This window comes from Lethenteron reissneri, chromosome 35 (assembly GCF_015708825.2).
Source record: "Lethenteron reissneri isolate LAM-NWPU_2019-01 chromosome 35, ASM1570882v1, whole genome shotgun sequence".
Taxonomy (NCBI): domain Eukaryota; kingdom Metazoa; phylum Chordata; class Hyperoartia; order Petromyzontiformes; family Petromyzontidae; genus Lethenteron; species Lethenteron reissneri.
Window position 1 is genome coordinate 4,207,676 of NC_083813.1, and position 19,926 is coordinate 4,227,601.

Sequence of the window (19,926 nt, forward strand, 5' to 3'; positions counted from 1 at the left end):
CATTCAAACAGCACTCTTTTTTATCATGTAGCTTATGTGCTCAGATGGTCTGAAGTGAGGGGGGGAACAAAAAAGGCATGGGAAGATATTCCAGCTGTCAAGTCAGCAGTGCATGAATTGAAATATTGGAGAATGCTGCAAAGTTTGGAACAGTATGTTTACATATAACAAATCTAACTCTTCCTTTACTCACAATCAGTAACTTGCAAACACGTGCAGATGAGAAAGACAAAGTCGGACGAGTATGATCATTTATTCAAAAGCTGCAATTAACTGCTCCTACTGAAAATAAAACTCTGCCAATTAAAAAATATAATATACGTAATAAAATGGAACACCAAATATCCAAGGGTTTGGGTGTGAAGGCTTACCTTAATGTCAATTAAATTTTAACACCTTTGAGCAAACATTTTCTCTAAAATCCTTACGTGCCAACCTACGGGACCCGATAGCATACCCTTTGCACAAAACGACGCATGGCCGTAATGTGCACGCATTCAAATAATACCGGTGGCCGTGTCTTTTAAAGCATCCTTTTAGGCCAAACTGCAGGAAAACAGTGTGCAGCTTGCGAATAAACGTGTCCCTTCCATCAGCCAATAAGCACTCTCATTCAGGCCCTGCCTCCTTCCCAAACCCAAACACCGCTCCCCCATCCCCGTGTCTCCCACCCCACCCCCCTCTGACCCTTTTGCCCGAGCACTCGCTCCGTCAGTTTAGCAGCAGCCGCCGTCTTGCTGCTGTCTGTTCTGGCTGCTGGCCATGCCTGGGCTGGAGGCGGCGTGCTGTGGTCCAATCTTGATCCCATTTGCCTGCCGAACCACACACACCGACAAATTCATGAATTGTAACACGATCAAAATAGGATAACGTGGCACCATCTCTACATGCACTAAGCTTTGCAGCAGCTTGAGGTATTAACACAATCATGTCATCGCTGCTGCCCCATGGTCGTTATCGATTTCCCTACAGTAGTTTTCCACCCACAAATAACAGCCTATGTAGGTGCTTTCTTATATGTAGAGCACATGAATAAGCATACACTTTTTTAGTAGCAGATACTAAACCAGTTTAATCGTCTTCATTGAAAAGATAGGAGTAGGGGAAAACCACGTCGGAAAAGAACAAAGATGAAGCCGCAGAGGGACTTTCCAACACCATCCTGGAGAGTTCAGTAAAAGGGATGAGGAAGAGAGGTCAGCCAAGGATCAGCTGGATGACAAACAGTGTTTTGTCAGGGAGATTAGCAGCAGACGTTGTGCCGATTGCAAAAGACTGCAAGAGGTGGACCGAGTTCATTGCCAAAGCACCAATGGAACTCCCATAACCCCCAAGGTTAAGTGGATTGTGATAATTGTAAAGCAAGCATAGCCAATAATATAAAACGTTCAATTATTTAATGCAAAGAGTAGAAAAAAGGGTGCATTTGCGTACCCTTCAAATCTAAATTTGTGTATGTATGGACACAGGCATAAAGGTAATGACCTCAATGAACCTGGCACAATTGCCAAGAGCAGTAATGTTATTGTATGCAAGGTGCTGGACAGTGAACCAAACAACATGTTGGAATGCCATTGTCTCTGCAGAATTGACACTGATGCACTACAGCAATTATTTACTTTCGGCCGAGCCAATCCAGAGGTAACCCATGCCACATTCAGATGCTGACATTCATGCGCTAATGTGCCGAAGCTAAGAAAACACACCACGGTCATTGGAATCATCTGTGAAAACTACTGGACATGTGTGAAGAGCTTCATAACTCATTGGATTGCTCCAGTCTAAATAAAGATTCTGATTCTGTCTAAATAAATATTCTGTATGTACAGGAGTGTGAGGACATGTAGAACTCTGTATCATGATAACTTGGCTGTGATAGCTGTGCACTGCCAAGCAAATTTGCATACAGCTGAAATTGCAATGGTGACAATTATGAAAATTCCACACACTAAGAGACTGCTGGCATTTTAAACCAATCCAGACATGAGCACACTACCCTCCCATCAACTGATGTTTTTTTTTCTCCATCTCATTAGCCACTCAAGGTCACCAATGACAATAAAGACCAGTGGACACTCAGAGCCAAACTGTAAATTCCTACATCTCGAAGGTTGTGCTTGTGGTCAAACTGTAGCCTCAACAACCCCACCCTCCCCCCAGTTCATGCGACAATAAATTAGCAGTACTTTTTTGGTGCATCATGCCATTATGGCATGGGTCAAACCAGCTGGTAAAATCTGTCTACCAGATAGACAGCAAGCAGCAGTAGGTAAGTGCACAAGTAGACACCCTCAAAAGCAGACGGTATTTGCGGGGTGCTTTAGAAGAGATGAAGGAAGTTGACAAGTTAGATTGGTAGAAAGCATCCATTATATTTGCGTCTCCTCGGCACATTGGTGCAGTCTGCCAATTTGCATCCACGAAGGCTGGATTATTTCGGTCTCGTCCACAAAGTTCTGTGGTGTTGTTAACGTATGCATATTGATATACTATTGCAATTAAACTACGTATGTATAATTAGATTTACATCCCTAAGGCTCCATAAAGGTTAACAGCGTAGCTTATTTCAAACAGATGTGCCATTACCTATCTGTAACTTCCTTTTAGATTACACTCATTTAAGCAATGGTATGCAAATGAATATAATGTGGCCTCAATACATTGCATCCTGACTAAGGTTCACTACCATTATCGGCCATGCTCTATCCACTGCCAGATGACTGTCTCCCCCCAACCGTTACCATCTATTACAGTCTTGTGATGTAAGAATCCATCTAGCTCCTGCACATGCGATGAATTTATCACTCCATCCTTGGAGGGGATCTAAATCCCTCCTTTGTATGCTACTCAATCATGAGCCTCGACCATTTGCAATCATTGCTTCTAAAGATGCGTTCAGCTCAAGCCCACTTGCTTCTATGAACAGCTGATCCTATCTTGATTTGAAGTTTTCGTGACTGCAGGAATCCATACTCTTTGGTTCTTTCGATAAAGTCACGTAGGGAAATTTTTTTATAATAAATCACGACGTTTCGATCGCAACACAAGCAATCGTCATCCGGTAGAAAGATACAGCAGTAGAATTGCTGAACAAGAAAAAGGGCTGTTGCAAAAAAAAAAATGTCTGTTCCTCTTCTTGTCTAAGTTTCATTCAAATTATACACCTCCCCATGCACCTTTGCACACATTTCAGCTCATCTGCCACTTTCTGCGGTAATTCTCATTGTGATCCATATGTTACAGAACCAAATATAAACCGATTTAACAACTATCCCCTTTAGGAATAATTGTATGTTCCTAACAAAGCACTCCAAGCTGCTTTTGTCCACCTATTTAATTGCTATTAGCTTGTTCAATAACTCCCTTAATGTTGTTATTCATCATTAGTCACTCAAGGTCACCTAATTCTCCCAAATACACCAACAGCAATAAAGAGCCACTCAGATCGGATGTGTTTTCCCAATGTGTTCTTCCTACATATCTCCAACAGTTGAGAATATTTGTTATAGACGATTTTTATTTTCCTTATTTTATCTTGAGCCCCATTTGACTATCAATCAGCTTCTATAAAAATCAAAGAATAGTATTTGTATACTATGAGAAGGGATAAAAAATGTATACCTACTATAATCACCCAGGAATGACCTTAACGCTCATGACGTCACTGCACATCGACTAGCCCCCTCATTAATATTCATGAGCAGGTGACATCCTCAAAATGGACACCCCCCCCACCCCTCATTAATAATCATGATCAGGTGACGTCACTCCACGTCGAACAGCCCCCCTCATTAATAATCATGAACAGGTGACGTCCTCCACATGGACCCGCCCCCCCCGATTCATAATAATTAGCAGGTGACGTCACTCCACATGGGGGGCCGAGGGGCCTCCCCCCCCCCCGCCCCCGGCTTCAACTTACAACCCTCACTACAAAGGCAGAACCCTCACGTCACGCGATCTCCGTAACGCTATTGAGACATCAACGTTAAAATTACGCCATGATGAACAAAGGATTATAGCCAATGAATATATGACGTCGCGGTCTGCTTTTCGCTTGCAAGTTTCAGATTTACTGCAATACGCCCGTCCTTGGATGGGCAAAACGCGAGTTAAACATATCTACCAACTTAAACAGTTACACCAATCCAATTTATATTAGAGGTTACACACATCTATATTAGAAGGCTTTGTTCTGAAACTTGTATTGGAGAATTAAATCGATTAAAATAATATATAGACCATCTCAGAATTGGCAATGACATCATCATTCTAACAACCAATGTAAAGTAACCTATAGTAGACTTGCTGTAAATGTGAGTGCAGGTAACATACATGCAGTTTATATAATTTTATGAGCAAGGTACAACAGAATAAGGATACAATGTAAAACATGAAGAGGTACTTCAGATCCATCTCTATCTAAAATTAAAATTACCAGGCTGAAAGCCAAATTACAGTTAAAAAATTAAAAGTACCACACCCACAATCCAAGTTTTGGAAATGGCGTGTGAAATACTGGTTTTAGCCAGATCCCATGGAGGTGACTAAACAGCACGAATCTGATTAGTGTGAAGTTTATACGTATGTATGTACGTATGTTGAACTTCTTTCACACCATATGTAGGAGGTGCAGGAGTTTTCAATCTAGTATTTAATAGCGCATAGGTCTAAGTAGAGTCATAATATCAGAAGGAAGAACGTTCCAGGTTGCAGCAGAAACCCATCTCAAAGCGCGCGATGCAGTGACCATCTTTGTTTGATGGTTAGCCAAAAGCCACTGTGAGGAAGAGACAAAAGCCATGAAGAAAAGAGGCATGACAAGCAGACCGATACCATGGCTTTTACCCATTACTGCAATTTCTGCTTACCTCATTGTTAATATCAAACACGCCTTCCTGAATTTTCTCGTAGATTTCCTTTGCTGTGTTGATGAATGCCTGTACATTGCAAATATAAGAAAAATACACTGTGAGACCACCTTTCATCATTTTCAAAATGTGAGAATTGTGTAGACAATGTAACCGGAAAACTGGAACAAAATCAGTCTCTCTATTATTTAACTAAACTGTTCCATAAAGTTAAGGTCTGAAGCATTTAACCCCGTGATCTTCCATAAATTAATCTATTAAAATACATGGACAAGAACGATGGGTGTCACAGCCACAATGAAATGCGTCGTCTGCTTCATAGCGGATGTTAAAGATCCCCCTGGCATCATTCACGAGAGTAGGCCATTGTGTTCAGCCGTCAAGGTCCAAATTCGCTGAATTCTGATCGTTTTAATGGGTTCTCTTCAGACACTCCAATTTTCTCCCACATTCAGAACTAAATAACGAATTAGCCAAACATGCAAAGTAGGACTCTCCTGAAGTAGTCTTGAGACTCGAAAAGTTTTCATGAAGAAAGGGTATAATTTCTAATTGGCAAAACGATTCATCCCTTACCCTCGGTGATTTGAAGAATTATGACGATTCAGGGACATTTCAATTAAAGTATTATTTTTCTATTGTACTCTGAATGGTAACGTCTCTAGTGGACGCAGGGGTGACAGGTACCCATTATATACAACATATGTATACGAATCGACAAACATCGACTCTTGCTCACACGATTTGATGAATGTATGTTGAGCTCAATAATCAAATGTTCAGTAATAAACTGTATAATTCAACTCCGAGTTATTAGGCTAAAGGAAAGAGTGAATATGTGCTTGCATGGGAAGATTCTAGTTTTGTAATGCCGTGCGGTGATTCTCAATGGATGGCATGGAGTTGGTACCTCCTCCACATTGGAAGCGGTTTTGGCCGAGGTTTCCATGAACACCAAGCCATGCTCTCGCGCAAAAGCCTCCCCCTCTTCCCGCTTGACCTCTCGTCTTGACTCCAGGTCACTATAGCAAGGAAGATTACACAGTGAATTAGGATCGCAGAGAGCTGCTTTGCAGGCCAGGTTCACACACAAAAGAGACAAACTCTTTACATTTTTTTTAGAGACGTGTGAGGTCAATTTGCTTGTTCAGCGAGACAGATGTGACAGCATGATCTTTAATGCTTGAAAGGTATTTCAGTATTAATTTTAGAAGTATAACACAATGACATTAGTACTCATATGGCATCTACACGCAACCGCATCTCATGAAGGTGGCAAGAAATTGTGTGAATATTAATTTCGTAGAGAGAAAAAGGCAGTCAGTCACAGGCAAAGGGAACAAAGGTCGTGAGGCAGGTCTTCATTAGAGACAAAGATTTGATAGCATTATGACTGGGGAAAGGGAGTTCCAGACTAGAGGAGAACGATCACTCTCCCAATCAGTGAAGGTTGACTGGGGACTTTGGCACAAAGTCTTGATTGCTCGAGGGGAGAGTGCGTGGATGAGAGGAGAGTGAGATGAATGAAGAGAGATAGGCAGGGCCTTAAACTTAATTTGGAGCTATCGTGACTGCAGATGCCATATGAGTACAGGGCCTTGTCCATACATGATGTCAAAGAGAGTAACCGTGATCTTGAAATTTTTTAGACAATTGGGCTGGGAACCTGTGCAGAGATTTAAATATTGGGGTGAAGTGGCCTTGTTTACTAGCATGGCTGAGAATTCTGGCAGCAATATTATAGATCTACAAGGTGGTGACATGAAATTTGAGAAGGCCATAGAGGAGAGAGTAGCTGTAGCGGAGTTGGGATATGATGAAGGCATGGATGAGGAGTCTCCGCAGCAGCTGGGTAAGGATATATATAGTGAATGTGGAAGGTAATGTGCAGATGCAGGTATGAGGTAATGCAGAGTTGGGAACAGAACAAGAGTTCGATATCGATAACAACGATAGGCCTTCACACACACACACACACGAGTCAAGCATCATGTCAGAGTTGAGGAGGAGCATGCTCAACTGGAGTTGATTAAAATAACTCTGAAAAGATTTCTTTGGGTCACAAAAATGTAGAAAACAAGCCCTAAACTATGGTGTGATATAAAAAAAAATATATACTATACTGCTGGTTTTCAGTCTTTATACAAGATTAATTATATATTAATTTTAATATGACAGGGTTTTATGATTAAATTGAAATCCTTTAAAGTATTAAATGACTTAGCATGTATCCCAATAATGTGACCAATTGAAATTTACAGAAGTGTCATCATTACCGTGCATACACTTGAACACATTCACATTATTTTCCGGACACTCATTGTTTCATGTTTAATAACATTAATGATGAGCTGGTATAACCAAGTCTAAATGGAAATGTTGTTACAAAATGGTTTAAAAACCAAATCTGTAAAGGTGAAAACCATCTTTTATCTTCGAATTTTAAGATCAAGCAATTATTAGTTAACCCTATTAAAGCACATCTACATAACTCACGATACAGAATACATTGCAAGTTGTAAAACTCATATATCACTGGAAAAGTCTGGTGTTCAATACACTTTTAAGTTTCACAAAATCCAACAAGATAATGTTAGACACACAAAGCTTTTAGAACCAGAGTTCCAAGAGAGATTAAGGCATCCACGCCAGATAAGAAACAGCGATCTACATGCTTCCTTTAAAATCTAGGTTTAGAAGGCAGCGTCTATAAACTGCAGGACACATTGTTTATGTGCTGCCCCTTGGCATTAGAAAGGGCCGTGATCCAATTGCCCATGACAAGGCACGTAATAGCTTGCTGACCAGCCAGTGGGGCAAGGCCGAAAGACATGCGCTTGTTCTCGTTAAAATTGACACGATGTTCTTAGTGACAGTCAAAATAATATCGTTACAGCATCTAATTTGCAAAAATGGAATCAACCAATGCATTGGCTTTTGTTTGTGCACATCTAAACAACTATATTCCCAATGACGTGAATTTCATCTCCACAAAGTGAAGATTTCATCTGCACAAAGTTAAGATGAAATTCAATTGGAACACCCTACAAATAGCATAGTTATATATCTCATAAAGCTATGCTAAATTATTTAAAGGGCTTCTGCTCAATAAATCAAGCAATTATATCTCCAAAAATCAAGACTTCTCTCAATTTTCAGCTCAGCAGATCAGCGTTTTCTCACATCCTATCTGCCAAAAGCCCTTTGAGCTGGCCATACAATATATGAAATACCCAACTTTTATTTTATGGCGGGTTATGTTCATCTAATATCTTACACTCACTGAACCCTACACTTAAATGGGTGCTAAAGTTTGGAATCCAAGACTTCAGTGGTGTTGGTTCAACACTAGAACACAAGCACAATAGTGTCAAATCCCCCCAGGAAGCATTACTTCATAAACAGAGTCATGCACTACATCACAACATACTGCTGCTCTGCAGCTCAAAGACTGTAGGTTAGGAGATATTTAAATTATCAATGCACAGACGTGATATTATGCTTTTATGCATCAGAGAAAACTTCATATTGGATGGATGTTGGCAGCACACACCTCTAATATAGCCCTGTGCAGGAGAGGGTTGGTGGATAACACAAATGATGCTAAAAACTCCCTTTCCGTGGGTGTTAAGGTGCCACACCGTTGCTTGCCGGGAGAACGCAGTTCAGCATAGTGCGGACTAAAATCATGTCCCTTCTGTATAGAACAAGGTGTCAACCCCTTGCACGCGTGGGTTTTCTCCGGGTGCTCCGGTTTCTTCCCACATATATAAACACTAATTGGCTGAAAAAATAAATATATAATATAGGATCCAAGAGCGTGGGTAATTGGTGGTCCCGGCTCACCACTTGGCTACTTTCCCGCTTGTCTGTGGTTCTTTAGTGATTGTGAGGTGCAATTTCCAATAACGGCGCTGTATAAAAATAAGCAATGTTATTATGATCCACTGTTGTCTGCCTATAGCTCATCCAGATACTGTGCATTCAATTGTGACCTCCAAATGGAGCACCCTTGTAAACATCAGGTCTGCACTTCCTAGGTGGAAGGCACCCAAGACAAAGGTGTTCAATAATGCATATTGCTCCGTATTGTATACTTGTCATCTGCAGCTTAATGGATTTTATTATCGAGGATATTCCACTCGGAGCCCTGTATTCAATGGTATTCAATGACACATAGTGCTTTATTTCTAAGCTATGCACTGGACAAAACAATGAGCCTGTGTACACACAAGACAAATATAGCAGAATGCATTAGTCTTGCAAAAATGTCTAATATTTACTGGTTTACCCCAATGAGATTTTGCCAAGAGACAATCACTATGCGGAGGGCTCACTTGCAGTTGCGTTAACACTTCGAGGCTCCAAACCTAAGGCATTGTGCGGTATGCAATGGAAATACCTTTTACCGTTATCATTATTGTTGTAAACACATGCGGCTCAAGAGCGCTGAGGAGTCGGCAGCAACTCGGCAGTTACTAAGTGCATGCTCACCATATAACAGTGCATATTTGGTAGAAGTCTTCGCGGCTTAAACTCAAGTTGAACGATGCAATGTTAAAGCAATGTTGTCCGTGTTGCTTTGTTAAAACATGAGCTGCTTCATGGGGGAAAGTGAGCTGCGTGTGCTTATGCATTGCATAATTTGGTTCAAGCCCTTTTTGAAATGCATTCTCAATACACGTGAAGTGCTCCAATTGGACAGGACCAAGAGGTTGTTATGTCAACATGATCCAAATTTTAACCATCGACAAATATGGATGTTTCAATGTTTTTGACTGTGTAAACATTTTACAAACCTGGACATCTTCGTGAAGGTGAATAACACACCCTCCTTAATCGAAATATTTGGTAATTTTTCCATGGGGTATGAAGTAGCTTTTCCTTGGCTAGATTCCCAAATGGGGTTTCTAGTTTAGGCTGCCCAGATATGAGGAGAGGGTGGGAGTCAGAGGGCTTGGCCTATGTTGTATCAATCATGAAAGATATCAGCCACGATTGACTGCGATGGCTCAGTAACATGCAACTTTGTTACAAAACAGGAACAACAACGTTGCTTTGTTTAGCATGGGATGTTGCAGAAGTTAGAAAAAAATGCAACAAAGCAAAGTGCGCGAAATCTACACCGTTTTATTTTTAAATCTCCAAGAACCCAGAACACAAACATCACAGAGGGAGATACAAATCACGAACGTGTGACTAACCCCGAATACACCCTCAAATGTGGGGGGGGGGGGGGGTAGTGCCTCGAGGCACTTTGGCTCACTGCCCTACCACAATCAAGGGCAACGATCAGGAGCAGCAGATTAATGGGGAAGGGAGGGGGGCAAAGAAATCATTACCGTTAACTTGGGAGTAAAGCTCACCTCTTGTTTCCGATGAGCATGATGACCATGTTGGAGTTAGAGTGCTGGCGAGCGTCTTCAAGCCAGGTGGTCAAGTGGTTGAAAGTGTCTCTCCTGTTGGTCGTTCAAAAAGCAGAGCATAGCAAGTATGCTGGTTCCATCATGGATCACAGGAGGCTGGGTTGTTAATCGGTGAGCACGATTGCCACCGAGACAATTTTCACTGCACTGCCTGTTCAAGTCTTGCTGTTGCCCTATAGCTTTGGTCTTTTCAAAGAGTGTGATGCCGTGCTCTAGAAAATATTTTATACCCTGTGATGTAATGAACAAGAGCAACCCATTGTGTGCCAGTCATGGGAACAAATTTTCAATGCAATGAAATACCACTGCAATTAAATCGATTATGGTCTTTGAGTCACTTATGGAACAGATAGGTAACAAGTCTCAAATATGGTTACATAAAAAACGATTTACTTTTCCAACACCTGCATTAATGTTCGTGCACTAAATTGAAAATGGTGGCCAATAGTGCAATCTACTGGCAATGTATATTTGATTGCTCCTTTAAGTGATTGGAAGATTTTTTCATATACTGTAGAGCTTAGTTTTTCACAGAACTACAAAAAAAACTTTGCATATGATATGGACATTTTAGAACGTAGTTATGACAGTTTTGGTTCTATCTTATTGACAAATCTTGTTTAAAGCATGAATGCTTATAATCCATCTAAATCGCACTAGTCATTCTGAATTAGTCCATGGATTTCCTGATTAAAGCAAACACTGTTGCTGAATAACAATGGTCCAAAAGGGCTATTGGTTGATGAACTTAAAGATTATTTTATTGTTAAATGATGAGATGTACTCCTATTTTTAAAAGATTATTCATGGTTGTTGTAGTTTCACATAACAAGGGCAAACCAGTGTTTGACTTAATGAGAAAAGGTGGCAGGGAAACTGCTCTGGGTGTACAGGTGGATGGAAACCTTTTATTCACTAAAATGGTCTGGTAATTAATCAGTGTATCTACTCATGAGCCAATACACTCCGTCAACAGTTTAACTCCCACAGCTGCCCAATGATTCCTACTGGGAACTGACCATCAATGCCATGAGCTATACAATGGGTATTAAATACCCAATGACATCACTCACAAAAAAAGAGCATTGTGGAGTGTCAGTCGGTATACAAAATTTGTAAATTATCCATAGCTGAAATAAATGCATACATTACTGTTGTTCAATCAAATATCCCTTTGTAAACAAGACATTTAAACTCAAGGGGTGTTAGATAGATAAATAAAGAACTTAAAATTTGATCCTCAATAATTGAACATTATGGACAACTTCATGTAATAATTCGTAATAACTCATAAAAGTAGTGATTCAGTGCTATTCATAGGCTGCGGGCACGAGTGATATGGTCGAAATAGCCTAACAACTTCATCATCGTTACATTTATTGATCAACTACGTAAGAACCCATTGAGTCGAAGTCTTTTTTTATCAACCTGGCTTACAAGAATGACAAAAAACAATACATACAAAACCAAACGTAAATATAGTTTAAAATCGATATATTTAAAAATATTAACAGCTGAAATATTGATAAAATATCAAGTTGCCTTAGCAAAAACTCAAAATTACCAGAAAAGCCTGTTTTAGAAATAACTGAGGTTAATTGTATGATTGAATGGTTATTCCAGGTATTCAAAACCCATAGATGAATGCCCATTCTCTCCAGTACTGTATTCTTGACACCTTACCGAGAAATTGTGAGACTTGTCTAAAGATGTAATGTCTTAAATTTGGTATAAGCAGATCACGTAAGCTTAAATACAAACGCAAAGCTAGACAGTACTTCATGATGTAACCAAAACACTGCCCTTATCTTGTGTTGTTTGGGCTGTGTTTCTGAGCTATCTGACAATAGTTTACAAGTTGAATTACCAGTAGTGATGTAACTGTAGCTTCACTCAAGTACTTTTTAATAGGCATGCATGCCTATGACAATAATGAAATATTCTTGAGTGCAAAGACCAATACAAACAAAATGTTAAGAAGGACTGAATGATGCTTGCATTATATTATGACCCAGAATCACAAAATTCAACTTCTGCTGCAGGGGTTGGGGATAAATGGTTACATGCCAACTTTAAATCGTCCCTACAGTGATATCACCAGTTTTTCTGACAATAACTCTGCCTTTCTATCATTTATATAATGATTTATTCTCATGAACAAAGTTTAAAACTGGAATTGGGTAACATCTAACTATTTGTTTTATGGGTTGTGTCTCCTTTAAGGTAAGCATGTGTACAATCCCAGTAATATTGTCATGCTGAGACATGCAAAAACGAAAGATGAGCTGCTCCATATAGCTAATGCTGCTGCAGTTAAAATTGTTACGTTAGCCTAAGAAAGGACTTCACAAAGCCCCGGAGTCACACATGTGGCCGCACCTGAAATGCGGCCACTCCCCAAAGAACTGCTGAAAAATCAGTTTCCCTGAAGTTTTTTTCAGATTCAGCTATTTTGTAAAAACGTGGCAATACTACTTCAATACCAGCAATAACTTTCACATATAAATGGCAGTAACTGATCATATTTCATTTATGCTCCATTATGCAATGGAAAAAAAACAATATTTGAAATTAATTAAACACATCTACAAAAAAAGTTAAAATGTGACAACTTAAAAAAAAACCCTTTACATTTTAGAGCCCAACAACCCAGGATTACATGTCCTGATGAATACTGTGGATATATTTAACACCACTCGAGAGTACTGCCACTATTGCATGCCTGCCACTGCCTATAAATCATTGTTTGATAAATCTAATACGGTCCACAAGTACTTTGTAATATATCACACAAGTTGAGAATAAAAACTTACAGCCTTCGGATTTTCAGTGACATGCGTGGTTTTATTTGTGATTGGAACTCTCAGTATGCTTGGTTTTATGCAAGGTCGTAAATGTGATTTAAGAGAAATAATGTAATCTTACATCTCTCAAATTTATTTTTATTTGTAAAGCGATGCAATTTATAGCTTCTCTCCCAGGTGCGTTATCAGTAGTGGTATTAAAAAATGAATTTGCTGCATAAAACATGAACGTGTTGGGCTATGTATTCACTTATAAACATAATCCATGACATCAAGTTCTCGTTGTACTCAAAACAAATTATTCCATTATTGCCATTCCACCAGACTATTTTTAGTTTACGCATCATGAATAGGGAATTCGTTTACTTCCAAGAAGACTTGAGGAGATACCATTTCATCAAAATATATTTTTACCCTCGTGTACCTTGTGATGTCATAAACCAGCAGGGCACCCGCTGCACCTCTGTAGTAAGACCTTGTGATGGATCTGAACGACTCTTGTCCGGCCTGCACGTAAAGACAATTGCTTGACAATTAAAAACCGCGTATCCAATTTCCCTCGACAACAGCTGCTCAACTGTGTAACAACCGACTTAACCAACATAATTAAAGTGCAGTGAAGGCAGTAGCGGACAGGAGATAAACAAAGTGTCACGCACCGTGTCCCAGATCTGGAGCTTCACCTGCTTCCCATCAATGGTGATCATTCGTGCGCCAAACTCCACGCCTGAGCAACAAGACGAGGAGTTGATTTTGCTTGATGAAACAAATTGTTTTCTTTTAAAGCTAGACTATATCCACACACATCCCATTGTCAGTCCAATGATATTGCTGTCCAAATCTATGTCGTTGTCATTGTAAGAAAAACTGTTCCTGGCACTCATCTTAGATGAAGATGACCTAGGGGAGGCATACTTAATACAATTCTAATAACCATTGCTGATGTAGATCAGCAAAACAAATGCATGTTTTAGTGGGATTTATTGTAATGTACTAAAAATGATCGCACTGATATCCAGCAATCTCATCCACACAAACCATGTTCTGTCTGCATTATCATACACCCAATACAATTACATTACTCAGTAATAAACAACACATATAAAGCGACGACTAACCGATTGTCAGATCATGGACGGGCTGGAACCGCTTGTCTGTAAACTGCAGCAAGAGACACGACTTTCCCACGCCTGAAATAAAAAGAAAATCGAGCAGTTCAAAATAAATCCCGGTTACAAACACACACTATGACAGTCAAATTACAGAAGTCACCAAAGCAGCACAGATCATGCAACATAACTGATAATCCACACATAAATTGTATATTGACAAGGATTCACAGGCTTGTTTAGTTTACTATAGTAAATATACACTGTGTAGGATTTACAAAGCGAAATTATACGTACAGTATTTGTCACACGCTGAGGTCACTGCGTACAAATTTGCCTATTCCATCAATGTCCAAGTGTTGTTTACAGATGTTCCTTGCACACAGGCTATTTAAAGTTACGTTGGTGGACCTGATAGTTGCTTTAGTGGCTCTTAGAAGCAACCCTCACAACATCTTATCAGATTAAATGTAAACATACCTAAATCATTTAGTATCTATATTTTGGCTTTCACGACTAATACTGTGATTCATAATTGGGTTTTGGGGATAGGTCATGTGAGAAAACCCACGACCTAACCCAAATACTTAATTATGTTATTAAATAAATACATTAAAATGTTTATGTTACACTTCAAGATATTTTTTAAATGTCTGTAAAGTCATATCTAGATTCTTTAGTTATGAAAAATGAAAACAAGTTTAATCATGCACAGAGTAATACATACACTGCAGATATCAAATTACAGTACTTTGGTAGATGGCAACAAGCAAGGTTTAACATAGCTAGTTGTTTAGAGAAAGGTTTAGTAAACGTATAAAAAGGTGAGAGGGATGGTTAGTAGTGGCAGGTCATCTCAGAAAATAGAAGACGAAACAATCCACGTCGTATGGTTTATAGGTGGTGAAGAAGAGAGCAGATAACTCGCGATCTCAATGCCACATCAACAGAAGGGCAAGGCGTTAAAATCAGTTTTAAAAAGTTCAGAATCCAAGACGAGACATTTTCTGCTGTATTAACCGCAATGACGGTACTCGCCAGTGGCATGTGAATGTTCAAATAACGTAATGCGTTCTTTTGGCGGAGGTCTCTCAAACACGTATGTCAATTGCAAAATTTACTTCTGGTAAAGTGGCGTAAATGACACGTTCGTGCTGCGGCGCAAGTATTTAAGATATTCTTTACGGCACACACTACGGAATGATGGCGATGGATGTGGACTTCAACGCTTCACTGTTGACAATCATCAACTGCGTCAGAACATCACCAGGCCGATGCGCACATCTCCTTCATAAATTGGAACGTAAAGAGACAAGACAGTCAAACTGTGGCCATGCAACTCAAATTACGGCCCAACACGACAAATCAATGTCGCCTGCAATCTTTCAACAGAGGAATAACAAGACGGAAGCAACCCCCCCCCCACCCCCCTCCTGAAGCTTTCTCGTGGCTAGCAGACTTCGACATTGGCATTGAGCTTCTGCATATTGCCACGTGCAAGAATGGAATTGCAGAAAAGCTCAGAAAAGACGTACGGGAGTGGCTGTTGTGTCAGCTACGCCACTAAAGCTCCACAATCTACTCCCACTGACCGTGCAGTTAAGGCCATTGTATCATTCAAGAGTCAAACAGTCTGTACGTATCTCACATGCATACAATAAGCCAATACCAGTGTCGGTATGAACATAAACCTTTAAACTGCCCGCGTCGAGACTCAAAACTGCCAGGCCCGGCACTCGATGGGAAGTCTCGCTCCTGTCAAGCGAATGTGGAATTGCCACCTTAGCTCTGAAGACAGGCGAGCTCAATTAAGAGTGACGGAACTTCGAGGCAACCCAAGACAGTTCAATTAACATCAACCGACGACTGACACCGAACGGGCCCCTCGACCTGCCGACACCGCCCCCCCCCTACCCACCCCCCCATCACCGCGGGGTACCCTGCACCAACCCCGGCTGGGAGATCCAGGCAAGAGTCGGGGGCGGCGAGGACCTCGGCGTTATTCGCCTAGGCCTCAAACCGACAAAAAAAAACCCACTCGCGTTCCACGTCAGCGCGCCCGTCTCGCCTCCGTCTCCGAGGCTCGCGAGCCTCGCCTCACCCGTGTCGCCGATGATGATGTACTTGAAGAGGTAGGCGTACGACATGTTCGCTTTGCTTGAGTTTGCGGCGAGAAAAACACTGTCTGGCGAAGGGGCGGGGGGGTGCAAATCAGTCGTTATCTATCCACACAACACGGCGAGTCCGGCGGCGGTGACGTCAGCGCGCACAGCCGGGTCCTACGTCATGACGTCACCCGGAAACACCGTTTAAAGGGCTGCCGAGCGCGCTTTTCTATTGGTCGAAACGCGACGCGCGTCGCCACGCTGCTCGCGTGACGTCAGCGCGTTGTCAGGCGACGTCGCCGTGTGGACTTGTCGCCGAACGCCCACGTTGCGCATGCGCGAGCCTCGAGGTAAACAAGAGTCACGTGGTTGCTGCCCCTCCCCCCTCCCGCGCGCGCCCTCCTCGCGACCCCCCGCGGCAAGGGACACGTGGTACGTGGAGCCGGCGGTGACAACACAGGGGGTTGTTTTACCTGCAGATCAAGAGGGCCCCTTTTTAGTGGCAGTTTTCGGGAATGTTTTAAGAGCGACCAACACGGATTAGATAAGGGCGATGAGATTGGCGCGTGTGGGCAGGGTCGAAGGTGGATTGTGCCATTATGAAGGATTTTGACTAAAAGCTTTCGTGACTGCAGGAATTCATATTCTTTGGTTCATTCGCAGGGGCGGTTTCTTCATTAGGGCGATTGGGCGACGCACCACCAATGTCATTCAACCACAGAGTCACGCTAGCCGTCACTGTGCCTCTGGATATAGTCCAATCAGCGTCATGCTACGTTCTGTGGAGTACCGCCTCTTTTTGGGCGATTTCACTCCGGCTGAGAATCGCCCCGAGTGGCCCCGTAGACTTACATTCAAAGATGTTTTTTTTCGAACGGGGGGCGCTGCAATGCATTCTCTATGGCTTCCGGGAGGGCTCGCACTAACGTGCTTACGTCATCATACGTAAGCACGTTTCATCCAACAATTATTTGTCGCCACCTAGTGGAATCTTTAATACAAGAAACATGAGTGGATTGTATTAATAGTGAGTAGAGAAACAAACAAGATGTATTGTAAGAGTCACTTAATTTTTCATTAATATTAAAGAAGTGAAGTTGCCTTTACATGCTTAAGCTGTTAATTTATCCTTTGCATGGGTGGACCTTATCCTTATCAATCATCCAGACATTTGCCCCCCCTGAGAGATTTTGCAGGAGCCGCCACTGGTTGTTTTACCTGCAGATCAAGAGGGCCCCTTTTTAGTGGCAGTTTTCGGGAATATTTTAAGAGCGACCAACACGGGAGTAGATAAGGGCGATGAGATTGGCGCGTGTGGGCAGGGTCGAAGGTGGATTGTGCGATTATGAAGGATTTTGACTAAAAGCTTTCGTGACTGCAGGAATTCATATTCTTTGGTTCATTCGGTAAAGTCACATAGATAGAAAATGAAAATAATAAAAACCAAAAACTCACGACGTTTCGATCGCAACACAAGCGGTTGTCATCAGGAGGAGAGAAAAGGGGGGTTAAGCATCTAAATGCAACTGTTTATAAAGGTTTAAAATGAGCGGATCCCAAGTGTCGGAAGGAGTCGGGGACAAGAGCCGTGAAGGTTTACAGAGTACCTTGGTCTCGAAAAAAACAATATCGTGCGAGCCCACTGCGTTATAACAATGATCAGCCACTGCAGAGGTATTGGTTCTGCCGTGTTTCAAATCTGCCTTGTGTTCGCACGGTCCGAGACATGTCGTTTCGTTTCCCCAATGTAACTGCTGCCGCAGACACAACTTCGTTTGTAGACACCAGGGTATTGCATGTCAGGAATGACATCCTTCACAGATGGGATCAAATCATGAAGCCATCCAGACATATAAACACAGAGACAATTTCAACCGAGAAGATGGGTATAAGCTGAGCAATCATTGAAAGGATGTTATTAACCAAGCAAAGTCATAACTTGCTGTGGTGTTTCCATTCTTCCCTGCCGTTTGGCTGTTATCTCCAACTCTCTTGAGTTGCATTGCCCTGTTGGGTGCTTCTGCATTAACGGGCTGGGGTCTCAGTAGTATGGCCACCTCTGCTCCCTTAGCCTCGATGTATCGATGGTTCTGGCTGTGTGATGGGCTTTGTGTCTGACTGGCGTGACCACCATTGCGGTGGTTCACTTGCGTGGACGCACTTGCTCACAGCACAGTTGGCAGCGCCGCAGTTTGTGTTACACATAGACATGACATTAACTTACTAATCCCCCTAATCTCCCTGCCTAATCTCTCCCAACAACATAGGGCTAATGTCCCATTAACATTGCTGTTGTGCGCATATGCGGGGATGATACTGTTATGTGGCGACGGAAGTTCATTTTATATCTCTCTCTTTCCCTAATCTCCCCATTAACACAACTGACGTGCTTGCATCCGGGGATGGAATTCCTTTCCAGCTCAGACCCCGCTTGCTTGCCCATCGCCACATAAATAACCTCTTGTTGTAACAGCTGGTTCAGCAGTTCCACTGCTGGATTATTTTTTCCGCCTGAGGACGACTGCTTGTGTTGCGATTTAAACGTCGTGATATATTATTTGTTGTTTTATTTTATTTTTCTACCTATGTGACTTTACCGAAAGAACCAAAGAGTATGGATTCCTGCAGTCACGAAAGCTTTAAATCACGTTCTACTTAATTAAATAAAAATGTTATAACAACACTAATTTTGATAATTTTTTATTATTCACTTTTTGATAATTTAAATGTATTAAGGTTACCTTTTATTTTTAGTACACCAATAGAGCGAGACCAGCTGCGCTTGGCCCGTGACTGGAAAATGCTAGCTGACATTGGCCGGCAACTTGTGTTTCCTCCGGAAATCGCAACCACCACCCTAAGACCTGACATGGTGCTCTGGTCCCGTTCGCTCCAGAAGGTCTTCATCATTGAGCTCACAGTACCCTGGGAGGACTCAGTAGATGAGGCTTATGAGCGAAAACATCTGCGCTATGCCGATCTAGCTGCCGAAGCACGGCATCATGGCTGGAACACAGAAGTCCGACCAGTGGAGGTGGGCTGCAGAGGTTTTGTGGCAACATCTACAACCAGACTGCTTAGAGACCTGGGAATTAAGGGCCAGAGCCAGCGTTCGGCAATCAAAGCTGTATCGGAGGCGGCAGAAGGCAGCAGTCAGTGGCTCTGGATGAAGAGGAAAGACCCCAGCTGGGCCCCAAAGTGAGAGGGCCAGGAGGTATGCAGTCAACAATGCTTGACTCAGGGAGGAGGACGCCCCTGCCATGCATAGTCCCATGGGATGTTGGCTACCAACAACAAGGCAACTCCTATGACTAATTGGGAATGGGACGCAAGCGTAGGATTGATCACCCTGTCGCTGGCCGCCTTTGGGGAGGGTGTATAGTATGAAAGGCCGAAACACCTTAGGAACCAAAGGGTCACTACTGACGATGCGCTCCCCAAATTTCACCAGGCTCACTGTTCATGAACTCTTGGAAGTGCTTGCACAAAGGATAGTAACATCTCATCCTGTGTTCTTAGGAATCTTATGTTAAACTTAAGAACCGGAACTCAAACTACGTCACACATTTATAGAGAATAATACTTCGTCAGGAAGAGGAAGTGCAAATTAA

At 41.9% G+C, this 19,926-nt stretch overlaps 1 protein-coding gene across 1 annotated transcript; it reads right to left on the reverse strand.

Moving 5' to 3' along the window:
* Positions 1–681: 681 nt before the first annotated feature.
* LOC133350828 (ras-related protein Rab-2A) lies at positions 682–16,479 on the reverse strand. The gene is made up of 8 exons (XM_061565597.1): positions 16,312–16,479; positions 14,220–14,291; positions 13,761–13,828; positions 13,526–13,608; positions 10,238–10,330; positions 5,782–5,893; positions 4,872–4,940; positions 682–812 (listed from the first exon to the last, which is right to left on the reverse strand). Exons 1-8 carry the CDS (start codon positions 16,355–16,357, stop codon positions 717–719), a joined length of 639 nt encoding a protein of 212 aa, XP_061421581.1. The 5' UTR covers positions 16,358–16,479; the 3' UTR covers positions 682–716.
* Positions 16,480–19,926: the final 3,447 nt, after the last annotated feature.